At 46.6% G+C, this 15,995-nt stretch overlaps 1 protein-coding gene across 1 annotated transcript; it reads right to left on the bottom strand.

Moving 5' to 3' along the window:
• Positions 1-1,193: 1,193 nt before the first annotated feature.
• On the bottom strand, positions 1,194-14,545 carry ZNF622 (zinc finger protein 622). Its single transcript, XM_007092924.3, has 6 exons — positions 13,422-14,545; positions 12,451-12,702; positions 12,059-12,221; positions 9,197-9,309; positions 2,922-3,065; positions 1,194-1,476 (listed from the first exon to the last, which is right to left on the bottom strand). Exons 1-6 carry the CDS (start codon positions 14,044-14,046, stop codon positions 1,343-1,345), a joined length of 1,431 nt encoding a protein of 476 aa, XP_007092986.1. The 5' UTR covers positions 14,047-14,545; the 3' UTR covers positions 1,194-1,342.
• Between the last annotated feature and the right edge of the window lie 1,450 nt (positions 14,546-15,995).

The following is a 15,995-nucleotide window of genomic DNA, read 5'->3' as shown; positions in this document are numbered from 1 at the left end:
CGGGCGTCAGCAGCAATGATCTCAGCTTATGCTGAGTGACAAAGTGTGGACTGAGGAACAAAACTGACACAAGCTACAGCCCAGGAGCATGTGCATTCGCTCAAGTAGAAATTAAAAACATACCACCCGTGAAGCACGACTTCTCTTGCCTAGGGTATCGATTTCAAGATGTGTCAAACACAAGAGAGTGGGTACTGGGGTGAGAATGTTAGAAAACAGGATGAGGGAGCAAAATTAAAGACCAGGGAGTCCTCCACTGTCAGCGAACCTGTGTACTGAGGAAGTAGAACGAATTCAACTCTGCGCCCAGAGTTTACAGAAAAAGGCCTGCATCTGGCAGACGAGGCCCAGTGAGTACATGGTGGGCAAGCTCATTCTCCTGGCGTCCTGAACTCACCACAGGAAGACCACGGCTCCAGCAGATCGCCGGCCTGCCTCCGTGCAGCAGGCCTGCTAGGGGAGAACTTGAATACGGACTCGGCAGATTTATTCACCCCCCCCACCACAACCTGTGAGGTAACAAAAGCTCATTTTACAGATTTACCCAAGTCGCTTTTCCCAAGTTACGAGGTAGCTCGGTGGGTTTGAATTTCGTTGTTTCACTTCATTTCCGATATACGACTGCCTTCCCCTGAGCCGCCTAAACGGAGACTCTCTTCGTATTAAACCCCGAGGTCAGTTTTTGTCTCTAAAACAAGATCTAAACATTTTACATTTCCTTTCTTCCTCATCTAACTACTCAAATAAAGGCAGCCCTGGATACGGAGTCTGAGTGCACAGCACCGTCATTCTCTGTGTCTTCTCACTTAGAAAGAAAGAACCTTTACAGCCAGCCAATGACATGCTGTCTAACTTCGTCTGGACACAATGAAAACGACTTCCTCCACACCACAAGCCACGACACTTTCAAACACGTGACATTCGACTTAGCTGCTCCAGGATCTTCCAAGCCCTTACGGAAGTCCCGGTGCCAGGACGTGGTAAGGTACCCCGCAGCCAATTAAACCAAGTGTGGAGCGGACGAGTCACCCACGAGTTTCCCACGTGAATCCGACAGGCAGAGTCAGGTAAAAGCGGAGGCAGTGAGACAATTACTAGCCAGTAGTTTGGGTCCCAGAGCCCAGCAGAGACACCACTCACTTTGTGAAAACATAACCTGTGAACCCTGTCCAAAAATGACATTTAAACGCCAATGAGATTCTGACTTTTATTACCAGGTCAGAACGGATCAAGTACAGGGAAAAGTAGCAGCAAACAGGGGCTGTCACACAATCCGGTTCCCCTGGCCCTCGGGCAAGGACACCTGTGCAAGGGACAGACCACCCAGTCCTTGGGCAGACACTCAGAACCTCACTTGGGGCCTGAAGTGCATCTGCTTGGTGGCATTGTTCTTCATTCCTGTCTTCAGCATCCACTTTGACTTCATCCTTTGGACATACTGCATGTCTCGCTCACGCATCAGAGCAGCTCCTGCGGCTGGAAAGGGGACACGTGGCAAAGGGTGGTTATTTGTGATCAGAAAAAAAGACAATCTTGGGGCGCCTGGGTGGCTCAGTCGGTTAAGTATCCGACCGCGGCTCAGGTCAAGATCTCATGGTTCCTGAGTTCGAGCCCCGCGTCGGGCTCTGTGCTGACAGCTCGGAGCCTGGAGCATGCTTCAGATTCTGTGTCTCCCTCTCTCTCTGCCCCTCCTCTGCTAGGGCTCACTCTTCCTCCCACTCTCTCTCAAAAATAAATAAACATTAATTAAAAAAAAAAAACAAAAACACCTTTACAGAGAAGCTCAAGGCTAGTTTGGGTAAAACTGGGTTCTTATATTTAAAGAAGAGCTGCTAACCTGAGGTCTCCGTGCAACGGGCGTGAGGGGTTATGCGCACCCAGAACTGCACAGAACAACCTGTACATGTACCCATTTCTCTGGAATAAGCCTCTCTAGTTTTCGTCACCTGGAAGGATCTATAAGCCCCAGGTAAATCCCGCTGACCAAAGGTGCTAGAGAAAGACGGAGACTCTAAAGTGAGGCAGACAATAGTTCCGGACAAAAATAAGATGCAGTCAGTGTCTGTTGGATTTCAGCGGCCTCGCGGCTCACAGGCAGCCACAGTGAAGGAGACCACGCGTATATGAACGCCGTGGCATTTAACACGGACTTTATCTGCCCAGGGCTTCCCACGCCCTCCCAAGGGAGCTCTCCTTTGTCCTCTCCGCAGTCCTTTAGTGGACCCGTGTTCTCCCTGCAGACCTAAGGATGGGACTCCATGTTAGCAGACACATCAGAACAGATTTACAGAATTTCATACCGATGAGGTTTCAAAGCTTAACAATTCCGGTGGCCTGCTTTATTCCACTCTTGTTACCTTTTCTATGGGAAAACTGCAAAAAGGAGTGACTGCCAGCCTTTATGACGTCCACGTACTACATCATACACGCGTTATGACAGTCAACCCACACGATGCTACCAGGTGGGTCCCCTTATGATCATCTCAGTTTTATAAATGAGGCAAAGGAGGCTTCAGTTACTTAAATTACTCCTGCTCATCATTTAAGAACCTCTAAGTATATCAGGTAAGTCATGTTTGAATCCATGGCTTAAGCAATTTGCCCTCAAGGATACTAGTTAATTCCTTTGTATAACCTCCAGGATAATTTCAATCTTTGCTCATTACTAAGTACTCATGTCTATAACTATTATCTGTATTCTCTTTTGGAAAGTTACTGTGCCAGGAATATGAAGTTTTTAACGAATGGAGCTTTGGGCTTCTTGCCATAAACATATCAAGTACTAATGGAAGCCCCCTGAGCCAAGAAGTTAAGTTTCCTCTAGAGAGGATCCACAAGGACAACATAAACGGGAAGGACTTCACCCAAGCCCGTTCTTGTGATCCGAGTTCCCGGGCTGGTCCACGGTGCTATCGACACACCTGTGCTGCCGGTCCAGCCCAGGGCTCTGTACTGCTGGAGTATCCGGCCCACGGCTTTCTGATTCTTAGCAACAGCCACGGTTCTTGACAAGCCAAATCGCTGTTTATAGTATCTCATCAAGGAGCGATGACCCACTCTGGCACCTGTTTTTCAAAAAAAAACAATATTAAAATGCTGAATTAGATAGTTTTTCAAGGTAGAGCTACAGAGCAAGGACTTTCCAAATCAGACTTCTAAGGGTATCTAGCTGGAAAATGGAGAAGCCAGAAGAAAAAGTGCTCTATCTGCTAAAGAAAGATGAAGTAGCATATTAAAAAATGAAGTAAAGACAGAAAATAAAAAAGTAGAGGGATTTTTAAAAAAAAGAGAATGGCAAGTCACTGTCACGTGAAATCTCAGCATCCTGTACTTATATACGATATGCCTCTCCAGAAATTCACATGGCAACTCTTACTGATATGGACAATAGGGCCCTAGGAAAGAGGTAAGGGACTTTAACTTGTTTTTTGTTTTTTAATATAAAGTACACAATAATGATGTTTAAGTTTAAAAGCCACGGTCTAGGTCTAGAACAAGAATCAATCCACCTTTCTTTTGCTTAAATTCTCCACGGTGGTGGTTCTCAAAGATGATTCTACCTCCAGGGACATTTGGCAGTGACTAGAGACATTTTTGGTTGTTATAGCTGGAGGGGGACTACTAGCATCTACTGGATAGAGGTCAAGGATATTAGCGGACATCCTACAATGCACAGGGCAGTCCTCCACAGCAAAGATTTACTTGGCCTAAAAGGTCGCTACATTGAGAAACCCTGCCCTGTTATTTTCTAAATGATGGAATTCACCTGGTGAGCTAGAATTTTAAAGGATGAGTCAGCTGAATTCCCTCTCCAGGTTGGGCTTATCCAGAAGGATCTGGTAAAACTATGCAAGTCAATCACGCTTTCAGAGGTGAATGACTATGGACTATGGAGCTTTTTATAGGAAAAGTGTGCTGACCCTTAGGCTCACATCAAGTGAAACGGAAGGGGACGGGCTTCAGTGAGGGCTAACTCCAGGCTCCGTCAGCACAGTGGCTCTCAAAGGGTGATCCTGGGACAGTCGTGTCAGCCTTACCTGAGAGCTTGCTAAATACAACACTAAATACAATTCCCTCACGAGAATATTAATCAGGCGCCTTCCCAGACAGATGTATACATGTAGAAATTCGACAAGAGCATATATACAAGGCATGAAACAGCTATTTCCACTGAAAATGAACAGAGGAAATATGGCTCGGGAGAACCACGTGTACAGCTGCTAGGAAAGTTTTACGTTGATCCAGACCGTTCATTTACATGAAAAATTCGGTCCGGTTATTCTAAGTCCCTACCCATAGGGCAAGCTACCTGGAAAACAGTTTGCTTGCTACACAGATATGGAAAAGTAGTTACTGTCATGACTGTTTTGTGGTAAGAGAAAGAAATGCAAAGAAACCTTTCAATTCAAAGATGGCTTGGTTTTTGGTTACCAGTATGGATGAACACATGTTTCCTTGAACCTGGCTCTTCTGGCGGCCTCAGAGTTAACAAAGCTCCTAAACCACAAGAAATAAGATGCAGCCAATGAATAAAGACTCAAGCTTAAACGAAGGCTGCTATGGCAGGAAAGCCTATTATTATAATTTTCTACTTATAAGAACAGGTCAGGATGCTCCAGGTCTGCAATGCTCAAAATCATCACGTGACAGTGCCGGTCATTAGTACAAAATCAACCGACGTATTTATAGTCATAAGCAGCATTTGGACGAATATGTATTATTGAAGAACATCCTTGAAAAGGTTTCATAACTCAATACCAAGGTTTCTGACGGCCAGCGGGGGAACTGAAAACACACGGATTAGAGCTACGCCTGCCCTGTGTCAACGACAGTGAGTACCTGACATTAAGCCCCAAGAATGTGCCAAGAGCAGCTCGACTTGAAGGCCCTATCAAGGAAAACTATTTTTAGAACACAGTGTGACTGCCCAGTAAATAACAGATGGGTTCCGTCTTAGTTATGGTAAAGCCACAATCTGTCCATCTACCTTTCATCGTAGCAATAACCACTTATAAAACTGTCCAATCCTACAACTGAAGACGTTAGACAGTGGAAAAGAAAATACGTCCAATGGTAATTTTCCTAAGATTCATTATGTATTCCCGTGGATCCACCAACAGTTTCATCTGGCTACTCAGCGGCTAACTGGATGTGTCTTTGACACCAACTTACTCCACGGGAGCTGAAGAACACTAAAGCAAACTCAAGGAACGGAGCCAGACCACCGCCTTCGCAGCAAATGCTCACAGTGCCCTCTACCGGATGCTCTTTGTCACTGGCTCTGGGATCATCTCCTTGATCTGAAATAACTAGACTGAAGACATCACAACTACTGCTTTTGAAACCAGTTCAAAGCAGACTCTACCGAGCGTGGTTGATGAAGTATCACCAAGCTCTCCACACTAGAATCCTTCCCGACTTAGCTTCATGCTAACATCTTATGCTAACAGTGAAGTAGCCGAGCATAACTGAAAAGGTTTCTGAAAGCTAAATTTGCTCAAAGACATAAACAGGTGATTGAATATACTGCTGTAATACTGCTACATGTTTACAGTGCTTATTCAGAGATCTCCCATTCCCTTGGCTCATTACAAAACCTCCCAAACCAGTACTAAGACAGGAGGGCAAACCAATGGAATATAAACCATCGTGTCTCACTGTAATGAGGATCAACTGAAGGAGGACTAATTTTTAATATAAGATGATGGAAGTATGGGTGACACGAAAAGCAAGATATCAGTATAGCTGGAAGAAATTTCAGAAGAATACTAGCAGTTTCTGATTCACTAAGAAAGCTATGTTTTGCTATTATTTAAGCAAATTCCATAATAAGGTCTTAGCAATCAGCCACTAAGGAAGATCCATGAAGGTACAGAGTCACATATATTTAGATATTTTTATTAGTGGCTCTTAATCCTCTCCGGGTCACAAGTGCTTTTAAAAACTATAGCCTTCGGGCACCTGGGTGGCTCAATAGGTTAAGTGTCTGACTTTGATTTCACAGCTTTGAGATCGAGCCCTGCATTGTGCCCCACGTCAGACTCCGCACTGCGTGTGGAGCCCTGCTTGGGATTCTCTCTCCCTCTTCCTCTCCTGTCTGCTCCCGCATGCTTTTGAATGGAAGAATGGAAGAATGGAAGGAAGGAAGGAAGGAAGGAAGGAAGGAAGGAAGGAAGGAAGGAAGGAAGGAAATAAAGGAATAAAAACCTACAGCCTTTACCCTGAAAAACTGTACTTAGCTGTTCAATTTAAAAAGGCATTCATGGCCACACAGGTGACTCTAAGACTCTACACAGCCTTCACCCAGGAGAGTACACACTCACAGAAAAAAAATGTGTACGGCCTGGCTAAGAACCTGTGGGGTAAGGTTATGTGGCTGTTGGGTTAGGTCTTTCCTGAGTGTGTCTAAAAGTATAGTATTTGACACTAACACCAAACCAGTTACTGTAATTTACTACTTCCAAGTCTGATATAAAAAAGTTGTCCTGGGGTTTATTATCCAGTACTCTAAAATAATGTGACTCAGTAGGTAGACCAGTAGCACTGAGCAAGGAAACCCTGGCTCTAAAAACCAGGGAAGTTGGACCTTCAAATTAATCTCACGCCACTTCCTTCTTTGAGACACCTGGGCGGCTCAGTCAGTTCAACATCCGACTTGACTTCAGCTCAGGTCATGATCTTGTGGTTCATGAGTTCAAGCCCCGCGTTGGGCTCTCTGCTGTCAGCAGAGCCTGCTTAGGATCCTCTGTCCCTCTCTCTGTCCCTCCCGTGCCTATGCTCTCACTTTCTCCTTGGACTGCACGATGATGTAGAGACAAAGCAACCCGCTGCACGGTCCTGCAGACCAATGATTCCAAGCCACCGGGGCCCCCTCTTAGCCCACAATGGCTCCCTCTGCCCTGCTTCTCCTACACTGTGGCAGGCCCAAGGGAATCAACCTTGCTTTCCTTTTAAAGTCGCCTCCAACCTCTCAGCCACTGAGTCAAGAAACATCATCTGGCTCATGTGTGCCTGAGACCCTGTGGTGAGATGGAAGCAGCAATCTTTTTTTCAAAAGTAATGGGGGAAGGCAGGCAAGCAAGCCAGCACTTACAAAGCAGTGAGAGAAATGTTACGACAGATTGGCAAGTGCCCCAGGAGCAGAGGAGACTCTCCGTACTCAGGGCAGGAGCTGAGTTCAAAAGGGCTTATGGAGGGGTGGACCCGAGTCTTAAAGGACAAGTAGCAGTAAGTCAGAGGCATCACCCATGCAAAGACTCAGAGGAGGGAAAGTGCAAGTGGGTAGGTAAAGGAATAGATACCCGGAGCGGGGGGGAGAGGGCAGCAGCTAGAGAACCTAACTTACCTGAAAAACAATGGCTCCCCCTGGAAGAATTCCAGAGGGAAAAAGAAAACAGACTGGTTGTCTTAAGAAGAATGTGCTAAGTGGTTGAACAGAAATCAGATTGCAGATGGCCATTTAGGAAGCGGTAATGGTGACGTAGACAAATGTTAAATAGGAAACAAAAAAGAAAAATATGAAAGGGTTGTTTAGGAATTGTACTTCGTAATCGCTCCAGTGTGGGAGACGACCAAAGAGAGTATCCTAAGATGATGCCTATTTTTGGCTTTGGTTAATCTTGGAAAACGCAATCATCCTAGGAAAATGTGTTTTCTAGATTAAAAAATAAAAAAAGAATCCCTAGTTAAGTTTCAAAATTCTAGGTTTAGATGAAAATTTCTCTCAAATAGACTCTATTTCTTAAATAGGCTACGCTCATTGTTGTGCATATTTTGGTAGGTACCAGGCTACAGTTGATGCAAACCGAAGCCACCATTCATAGTGACGTGCCAGACATTGCTTGACAAGGGATCGCCTTATTCAACTCACTCAAAGAGTGTTGTAATCTCACTCTACAGTCAAGGAAGTGGATGCTAATGAAATAAGGAGCGAAAAAAGATGGTCATAGTCTTAGAAATGAAGTTAGGAAGCTCATTTCTGATGTAATGTACTGGCATTTTCACCAGAGGAAGACTAGAAGAGGTTCTCTGTGATATATCTAGGCTGGTTTTGCTACTGTTTATTGCACAGGCCACGACACTGTGCATTCCACACCTTTCTTATCACTGTAAGGAGACCTATATCTTCAAGACAGGCTCCGCATGCCCTTTTCTTCTACTGTCATACTCTAAAGCTGTCCTTAGCCTTAAAAGGTTATTATTCTGAATTAAAGAGGGCTGTCTGTACCTAAGCAGTGATACTCCTTGTGAAAAGCAGTAACATAAGATGGCTTCTTCCCCCCAGTCGTGTCCATGAGCAGGATAGCTGCTCCTACGCAGCATCACTGCAAATCTCCCAAGGCAGGGTGGGGGGAGTGGAGAAGGCTTCGCTGACTGGTCTATGATCTTGGGTCAGTTACTCAAGCTATCTAAGCTTCGGCTGGCTCACAGGTCGAATAAGGATAACAGAATCCAACTCACTGGCTCCTAAAGATAAAATAATGTATCCACCTACCATGCTAAGTGCTCAGTAAATACCACGTATTATTAGGATCTTGTCAGCTCTTCTGTTCCATTCCCTTTCCTTCCCACAGGTCTTCTGTAGCTTCTCCCGTTCTTATCAGCTAATCGTAACATTGTAAACAACAGCAGATGCTTCTCATATTCATGGCTTTTTCTCCCCCCACCTTTTCATACCTGGGATAAATCCCCACCTGGGATAAATCCCCACCATATCAGTCAAATCCTGTTCCCTAAAGTAGAAGGCAGAACTCAAACTCCGAGCCTCCCTGCCACAATTAGAAAATAAACAGGCAACTGGGCCAGGCGCTGTCAGCCCGATACACCCGTGCCAGACTACCTGCAAGTCTGAGCAACGTGAGGAAACAGGAATCAGTTCAAAGAATAAGAGTACGGCCAACATTAACAAGAGAAACCTAAATGAGGCAATAATAACAAGAAAGAACCAAAGAGAAAATGTCTATGTACCTGAAAGGAGATGACTGATGAAAGCATTCAAAATCATAACAGAAGTGAGCAAAAGCACTGATCTAACTTAAACAAAACAGCCAACACAGAGCTAAGTGGAGACCTTCATTACTATGTACCTGCGAACATAAAACTGCAACGACTCCCCCCAGGACGGAAGAGAGCTGACGGGAACATGCCTCTCTAATCACCTCACCCGTGTTATGCCATCTTTGCCAAACATACTCACCAGAAGGCAGAATCAGCTCCATGGTTTCATCATCATATTCTAATGTCTTTTCGGAGGGTAAGTCCTCAGTCCCATCAGGCTGCCCCCCTTCCGTGTAATCTGGGTAGCTACTCCTGTAACAGCGGCATTAATAATGGCATTAATAAGAAGACTAATACCTCAAATTTGACTAAAAGACAAATCGTGTTTGCAAACTGGCAAACCCACTGGCCACCTAAGCGCAGGGAACCAACCGCTGCAGGCACGGCAAGCTGAAACGTTTAGGAGGAAAGCCAACTTGGTCGCATCCTCTGTAAGACAGAGTGTGCAAGTGACCCATAAACTCAAGATGGATCACAGACCTAAGCGTAAAACACAAAACTATAAGAATGACTGCAATATAACATGGGAGACAACCTAGACGACTTAGGGTTCGGTGAGGACTTTTTATGCGCCCCACGAAAGGCACGATCCACGAAAGGAATAACTGGTAAGATGGACTTCACTAAAATGAAAAACTTCTCTGGGAAAGACAGTGTCAAGAGAATTACAATACAAGCCACAGACCGGGAGAAAATGTTGGCAGAAGACACATCTGATAAAGGACCGTTATTCAAAACATGTAAAGAACTCTTAAAACTGAGTGATAAGAATATAAACCAGACTTGAAAATGGGGCAGGGACCTCACCGGGCACCTCACTAAGATATACAGGCTGCAAATAAGCATGTAAAAAGGCGCTCCACATCATGTCATGAGGGAAATGCAAAATAAAAAGAGATAACACTACACACGCTTATTAAAACAGCCAAAATCCAGAACACTGACAACATCAAATGCCGGCAAGAATGTGAAGCAACGGGCATCCTCACTCATCGCTCGCAGGAACACAAAATGGTGCAGCCGTTTTCCGAGACAGCTTGGGGGTTTCCTGCAAAGCCAAACATACTCTTCCCGCAGGATCCACAATCGTGCTATTTCGTATTTATCCAAGGGAGCTGAAACCATGTCAACAACACAAAACCTGCACACTGATGGTTATAGAAGCTTTATTCATAACTGCCCCAACGTGGGAGCAACAAAAGCACCCTTCAGGAGCTGGGTGGATAAATACACTTGTGGTACATCCAGAAAACAGAACCGTATTCAGTACTAAAAAGAAATGAACTATCAAGCCATGAAAAGAAATGGAGAAAACTTAAATGCACGTTACTAAGTGAAAGAAGCCAGTCTGAAGAGACAAGGAGGGAAGAACAGGTGGAACCCACAGGATCTTCAGGGCAGTGAAACTACTCTGTATGATACAATAACGGCAGACACGGGTCATTATACATTTGTCCAAACAGAAGATGTACAACGCCAAGAGTGAACCCTGGCGTAAACTACGGACTTGGCGATGATGAGATACGACTGTAAGGTCATCACTCAGGAATGTACCACTAGTGTGGGATGTCCACAACGAGGGAGGCTATGTATGTGTCGGGGGCAAGGGTTATATGGGAAATCTCTGCACCTTCTGCTCAAATTCGCTGTAAATATAAAATTTTCTTTATAAAAAAAAAAAAAAAAAAAAGAACACAAATGACTGAGCAAATGGCCTCCAACTGAATTCTTTCACCTATTTGTTTCTCCGTAGGAGGGAGGAGAAGGTAGTGCTAGAGATGTTGCTCTCCTGAATTTAGCCATTCTAAGACAACTTCTAGGAGAGTGCCATCTGAAAAGATTCTGTGACCACAGAAACTTTCTGTGCCTGTGTGTCCAATAAAGTAGCTACTGGTCACAAGTGCTTTTAGGCACTGGGTTTTGAAATGTAGGTAGTGCAACTAAACAACCGAATTTTTACGTTTTTAACTTGATTTTTAATTAACTTAAACAGTCCTATGAATGTGCCTAGTAATTACCATTATTGGACAGTGCAATTCCAGAAGATTCTGTATGTTCGTAGACATGTTCTCAAATACACACAGAAAATAAATTGGAGAATTACACATTAAAATGTTAGTAATAAGACAGATCACCCAATCCCAATAAAGAAGCAGACAAAAGACTTGATCAGACACTTCACAAGAGATATCCAAGTGACCAATTAATACAAAAAGGTTGTCAACTACATTAGGTAACATCAGGGAAACGAAAATTAAAACCACAGTGGGATACCACTACATAGCCACCGACACGGCTGAATGAAAAACTTCTCCTCGATGACAAGAGTGAGAAATCAGGAGGAAAATGCAAAAGGATAATTTAAAAGGCTAGGACTTTTCTGAACACGTGTATCTGGAGACAGTGGATATTTGGCACGGTAATTACACACATCTGCTTGTGTAGCACACCTGTGCTAGGTCCTAAGTATCATGACACTACAGCTGTTCAAAAGTGCCTGCCACAGATTCCTGGCACCATGCGTGAATTATCCGACTTTCTAGTTAAGGGTGAGCCACCTATGGGATAATCTCACCATCGAATGCCTGGGACTGGCCTAGTGCAGCAACCAACTCAATTCCCTCAGGAGACAGCCTGTGATTCAAGGACTCTCAGGGAAACCAAAACATGAAATCTCACTTCAGTCCCTCTGTCCACAAGGGGGCCGGCAAAAGTGACCTCCCGATCATTTAAACCACCGATAAAGAAAAAGAAATTCTCAAGTCAGACAAACTGCAGTTTGGACCCGAGATCTTCTCTTTATCAGATCTCTTTTATTAGATGTGTGGGCTCAACTCTCAGTTTCTTATTGACAAAATGACACGGAACGGTCCCCCACACGGAAGTGTTAAAAGAGCCGTAATGCATATACGGCACATGCATCAGGCACAGGCACACCGCTATCCATTAGGTTCAAGTGTGATGACCCCACCTGGCTTCACATTGCACACGACAGACTTACCTAAAATCATAAAAGTCTGCAAATTCCAAAGCAGCATCACCGTCCGTGAAGAGCTTACAGTGGCTTTTGTCATTCATGTGTGCCTGTACAGCTTCCGTGGAGTAGAAGGATCTCCCTTTCTCATTGCACCACAAGCAAATCTTCCCAATGCCAACTTTCTCTCCTGGAAAAATAAGTGGAGGACAAAACACAAGGGTAGCTTTCTGCGGCCAGCTCAAAGCTCACAATGCATCTCCGCGATTCAAAACACATGCATCAAATTTTTGATCTTTACACAATAAGCAGATAACCAAATCAAACATCGACGAGAAACAAAAAACGAAATGTTCTCCTGAAACTTGACCCCCAATAACGTGGCATTTGCTCATTAAAAGGAAAACTACTGTACTTACCCAAGTATTTAATCAGTCCCTTAAGATCAGAAACATATTCTATGTCGGGGATAAAGAAGCTGTGGACTTTGGTCATATGAGCCACATTCTTCATGAGGGAGCTTGAATGATGGGGGCAAAATAAGCAGTCCGTTATGGGGATAGCACCGCTGAGGGGGCCTCCCCCAGCCTCCCCCTCCTCCGCATCCGCCTCCTCCATTGGTTCAGCATCCTCACATTCCGACTCCTCATCAGAATCGATATCTTCCCAGTCTTCAAGCCAGAGAGTTGAAAAACAAAGTTAGTTTAACAAGGTGGTGGGTAACTGCCGGCGAAGAAACCACAGAGACTCCCAAGCACGAGGCAGAGCAGCCTTCCGTTTGGGCCTGGAGAATGCCACTTGCAGGACAAACCCTCTTTCGCGATCTCCACGTTAGCTGAAGTTACACGGACAAATCTGTGGCGCTAAAACGTTCCTTAAGCTTTCTTTTCCAGCACACAGGGGTCTCCTTGTACTTCCTTCCCAGGCCTCTACCTACACAATCAGTAGTAACAGGACGTGCCACGAGGGCAGGAAGGAATAAACAGCTCGTGAAACCGGGGAGGCTCCAGCTCCACATTTCAGGTTAACCCCCGCAGTTTGAACCCCTCACTTTGCTGTCTTAACTGAATTAAGTGCGAAGCCATCATAACCAGAAACCGAGCAGAATCACACACCCTGCCGCAGTTGGTGTGCGCGGTAACACGCCCCCCCACCCCATGCGTGTGTTCGATGCCTTCTCCTTCAAAACGGAAGTCATCAATTCATTCTACTATTTATTAAATAACTATTTATTAAATAACGCCCCCGATAAGCTTCCAGGCCCTGAATCTACCCCAGTTAACGAAACAGACAAAATTCCCTGCGGGCCTGATGCTCCGACAAGTCACTCGGGAAACCACCCTCACTCGTCAGTTTCACCTCCTCCCCGCCCCCGCAACAGAGCCACCACCTTCTTCGTCGAGGTCCTCCTCCTCCTCACTCTCCTCCTCCTCCTGCTGCTTTGCCAACTTCTTGGCCTGCTGTTCAAACCACTGCAGCCGGGGAGGTTTCTCGGCCGGGTCCCGGTCGTGAGGCGCACGTCCTCCATCAGCCACCGCCACGGGACTCCTGGGCTCCTCCTCCGGCGCTGCGGGGGCCTTCTTGGGAGACATGGACGGCTGAGCCTTGATGGCCTGCTGGATGGCCGCGTTCATGGCATCCTTGTCCACGCTGTCCACGCCCAGGCCTTTCTCCAGGTTCTTTTCGTTCATCATCTCCACTTTGCGGTTCACGGCCCGCACGGCCTTCTTCTCCAGCTCCACGTGCCGCCGGGACTTGAGGTGGTTCTCGTAGGCGTTGAAAGAGGCAAACTTCTTACTGCAGACGGTGCAGTAGGTGGCCGTGCCCTTGCTCTCCTGCTCCGCCACGGCCCGCTGCGCCCGCACCCGCTCCTGGAAACCCTCGGCGGTGACCGGGGCCATGTCGGCCACTTTGCGCTTCAGGTTGTAGCGGTGCCAGTCCGTCTTGTAGTGGGCCCGTTGCACCTCCGCGTCGTCGAACGCCACCCGGCAGGTAATGCAGGTGTACGTCGCCATCTCCAGGGCCGAGATTAGAGGCGACCAAGGCAGAAGTCTAGCGACGACAGCTTGAACGCCACCAGACGCTCAAACCTCTACTCGCCTCTGAGCTCACAAGAAACCAGGGCGCCCGCTGGCTTCCAGCCTCGATCTGTGAGGAGTTCCGGCACACTAGGGAAGTTATGCTCCGCTGGGCAGGAAGTCCCGCCTTTCGATCTGTAGCTACGCCCCCGCCGCGGGTCCCGGAAGACGAGAGAAGGCCTGTGACAACCCAGGCCCCGCCCGGTCGGCCTGAAGCGGGTACTGATTGCGTTATTCTGAAGTGGGTGTTGATCAGAGCGGCAGGAGCTGGATGTTGATTGGGCCAGACAGAGGGGGGTGTTGACTGGGCCAGCCTGAGGTGGATGTTGATTGGGCCAGCCGAAGAAGGGTGGTGAGTAGGCCAGCCTGAGGTGGGTGTTGATTGGGCCAGCCAGAGGTGAGTGTTGGGTCCACGGAGGTGAGTGTTGATCAAAAGGCGCTGCGCACCCCAGGTGACTTTCCCTGGTGGTTGTGCGGTGTGAAGTGACGCGATGAAGGCGACGGCTGCGCGGCAGGGGGAGGCACGCGAAGGGCGGGGCCTCTCTGAAAACCGCGCGCTGCGCTCTGGCAGCTCAGACAGTGGGTGTCCCGGAAGCCGGGAGGGGCGGGCCGCCCGAGCGCTCGCCGGACCAGCCGGAGTCCCGGGAAACCGGAGACTGGAGCCGGAGGCTGCGGGAATTCGCAGGAAAACCAGAGGCCGGGCCAGAGCCTCGGCTTTTGCGAGGCGGCCCCTTCCAGCCGAGGGCGCAGGCGAAACGCTTGAATGCAAAGTTTGCCAGCTGGGAGCGCAGCCAAGCCGCAGGCCTTGGAAATGTAATCGGAGCCACCCGCAGAGGTTATCGTCAGTCCAATAGCAGCCACGTTTTTAAAATGCAAAAAGAAAGGGTTGTAAGATCTAACGCAACATATACACAATTTTGTCATTTGGACTTGTACTCAACCCAAAGGATTTAATGAGAAATTTTACATTTCGTCTGTTGGTACTAGATCTCGGGACTTTGGTGTGTATTATTACACAACAGCACATCGCAGGGGCCAGCCTTCTCTCATGTGCTCAATTAACTCTGTGGCCTCGTATGCAACAGCGCGGGTCTGGGAAACGTGAATGTTGAAGGCTTCGGGCTCATTGTTGAAGATGGCTCATTGACATGCTGATAGCAAGAGGCTTTGGTTCCTCACCTAGTGGCCTTTTCCAGTTGATCGTCCTCATAACATGGCAGTTGGCTTCTCCAGAAGGAGCAAAGTGGAAGCCACTGTGTCTTTTTTTTTTTTTTTTTTTTTTTTTGCCACTGTGTCTTTTATGACCTAGCCTTGGAAGTGACACACTGTCATTTCCACGGTGTGTTATTATGAAGGCCAGCCCTATGTAATGTGGGAGGAGACTACATAGGGGCATGAAGAAGGTGTCTGAGGACCATTACGGGAGATTGACTACCACTAGCGTTTGTTGTTTGTCACTGATTTCCCAGTTTTAACACTTGAAGTCCTGTGTCCCAGGAAACCCAACCATCCTGGGCAAACCAGACTCCTGTCATTGCTCTGTACCCAGTGTTGGGACAGCGCTGGCACGTAGATGGGTCAGTATTTGTTAAATGAATTTTTTACTGCAGTGTTGTCTGGTGCTGGTTTTTATTCCAGAAGACGTGCTTTTCAGCTTATCAAAATCTTTTAAAATAGCCTCTGGACAAGATACCCACTTGAAGAAATGTACCTAGTGCTAATCATCAATGGGGATAAGCAAAAACACTGTATTTCCAAGCTTCTCTAAAAAATAAAGCAAAAGATGGCTACATAAAGAACTTGTGGTTTTACTGTTTCTTATTCCTCTGTGGTTCTCTGGCATCTGTTCATTCTTCATGTGTTATTTCTTCCCTGCCTCCTTCAAT

This window comes from Panthera tigris, chromosome A1 (genome assembly GCF_018350195.1).
Source record: "Panthera tigris isolate Pti1 chromosome A1, P.tigris_Pti1_mat1.1, whole genome shotgun sequence".
Classification (NCBI taxonomy): Eukaryota; Metazoa; Chordata; class Mammalia; order Carnivora; family Felidae; genus Panthera; species Panthera tigris.
The sequence above is the reverse complement of the archived record's forward strand: the minus strand, read 5'-3'. Positions and strand labels throughout refer to the sequence as shown.

Bases quoted from the DNA above. Each gene is read 5' to 3' on its own strand.
- ZNF622 (XM_007092924.3), bottom strand. From the start codon at position 14,046: ATGGCGACGTACACCTGCATTACCTGCCGGGTGGCGTTCGACGACGCG. The intron at 9,310-12,058 runs GTAAGTCTGTCG...CCGCTGTTACAG, and splicing joins GCAGACTTTTATGATTTTAG to GAGTAGCTACCCAGATTACA. The intron at 1,477-2,921 runs GTGTGTCGATAG...TCCCCTTTCCAG, and splicing joins GGGCTGGACCGGCAGCACAG to CCGCAGGAGCTGCTCTGATG.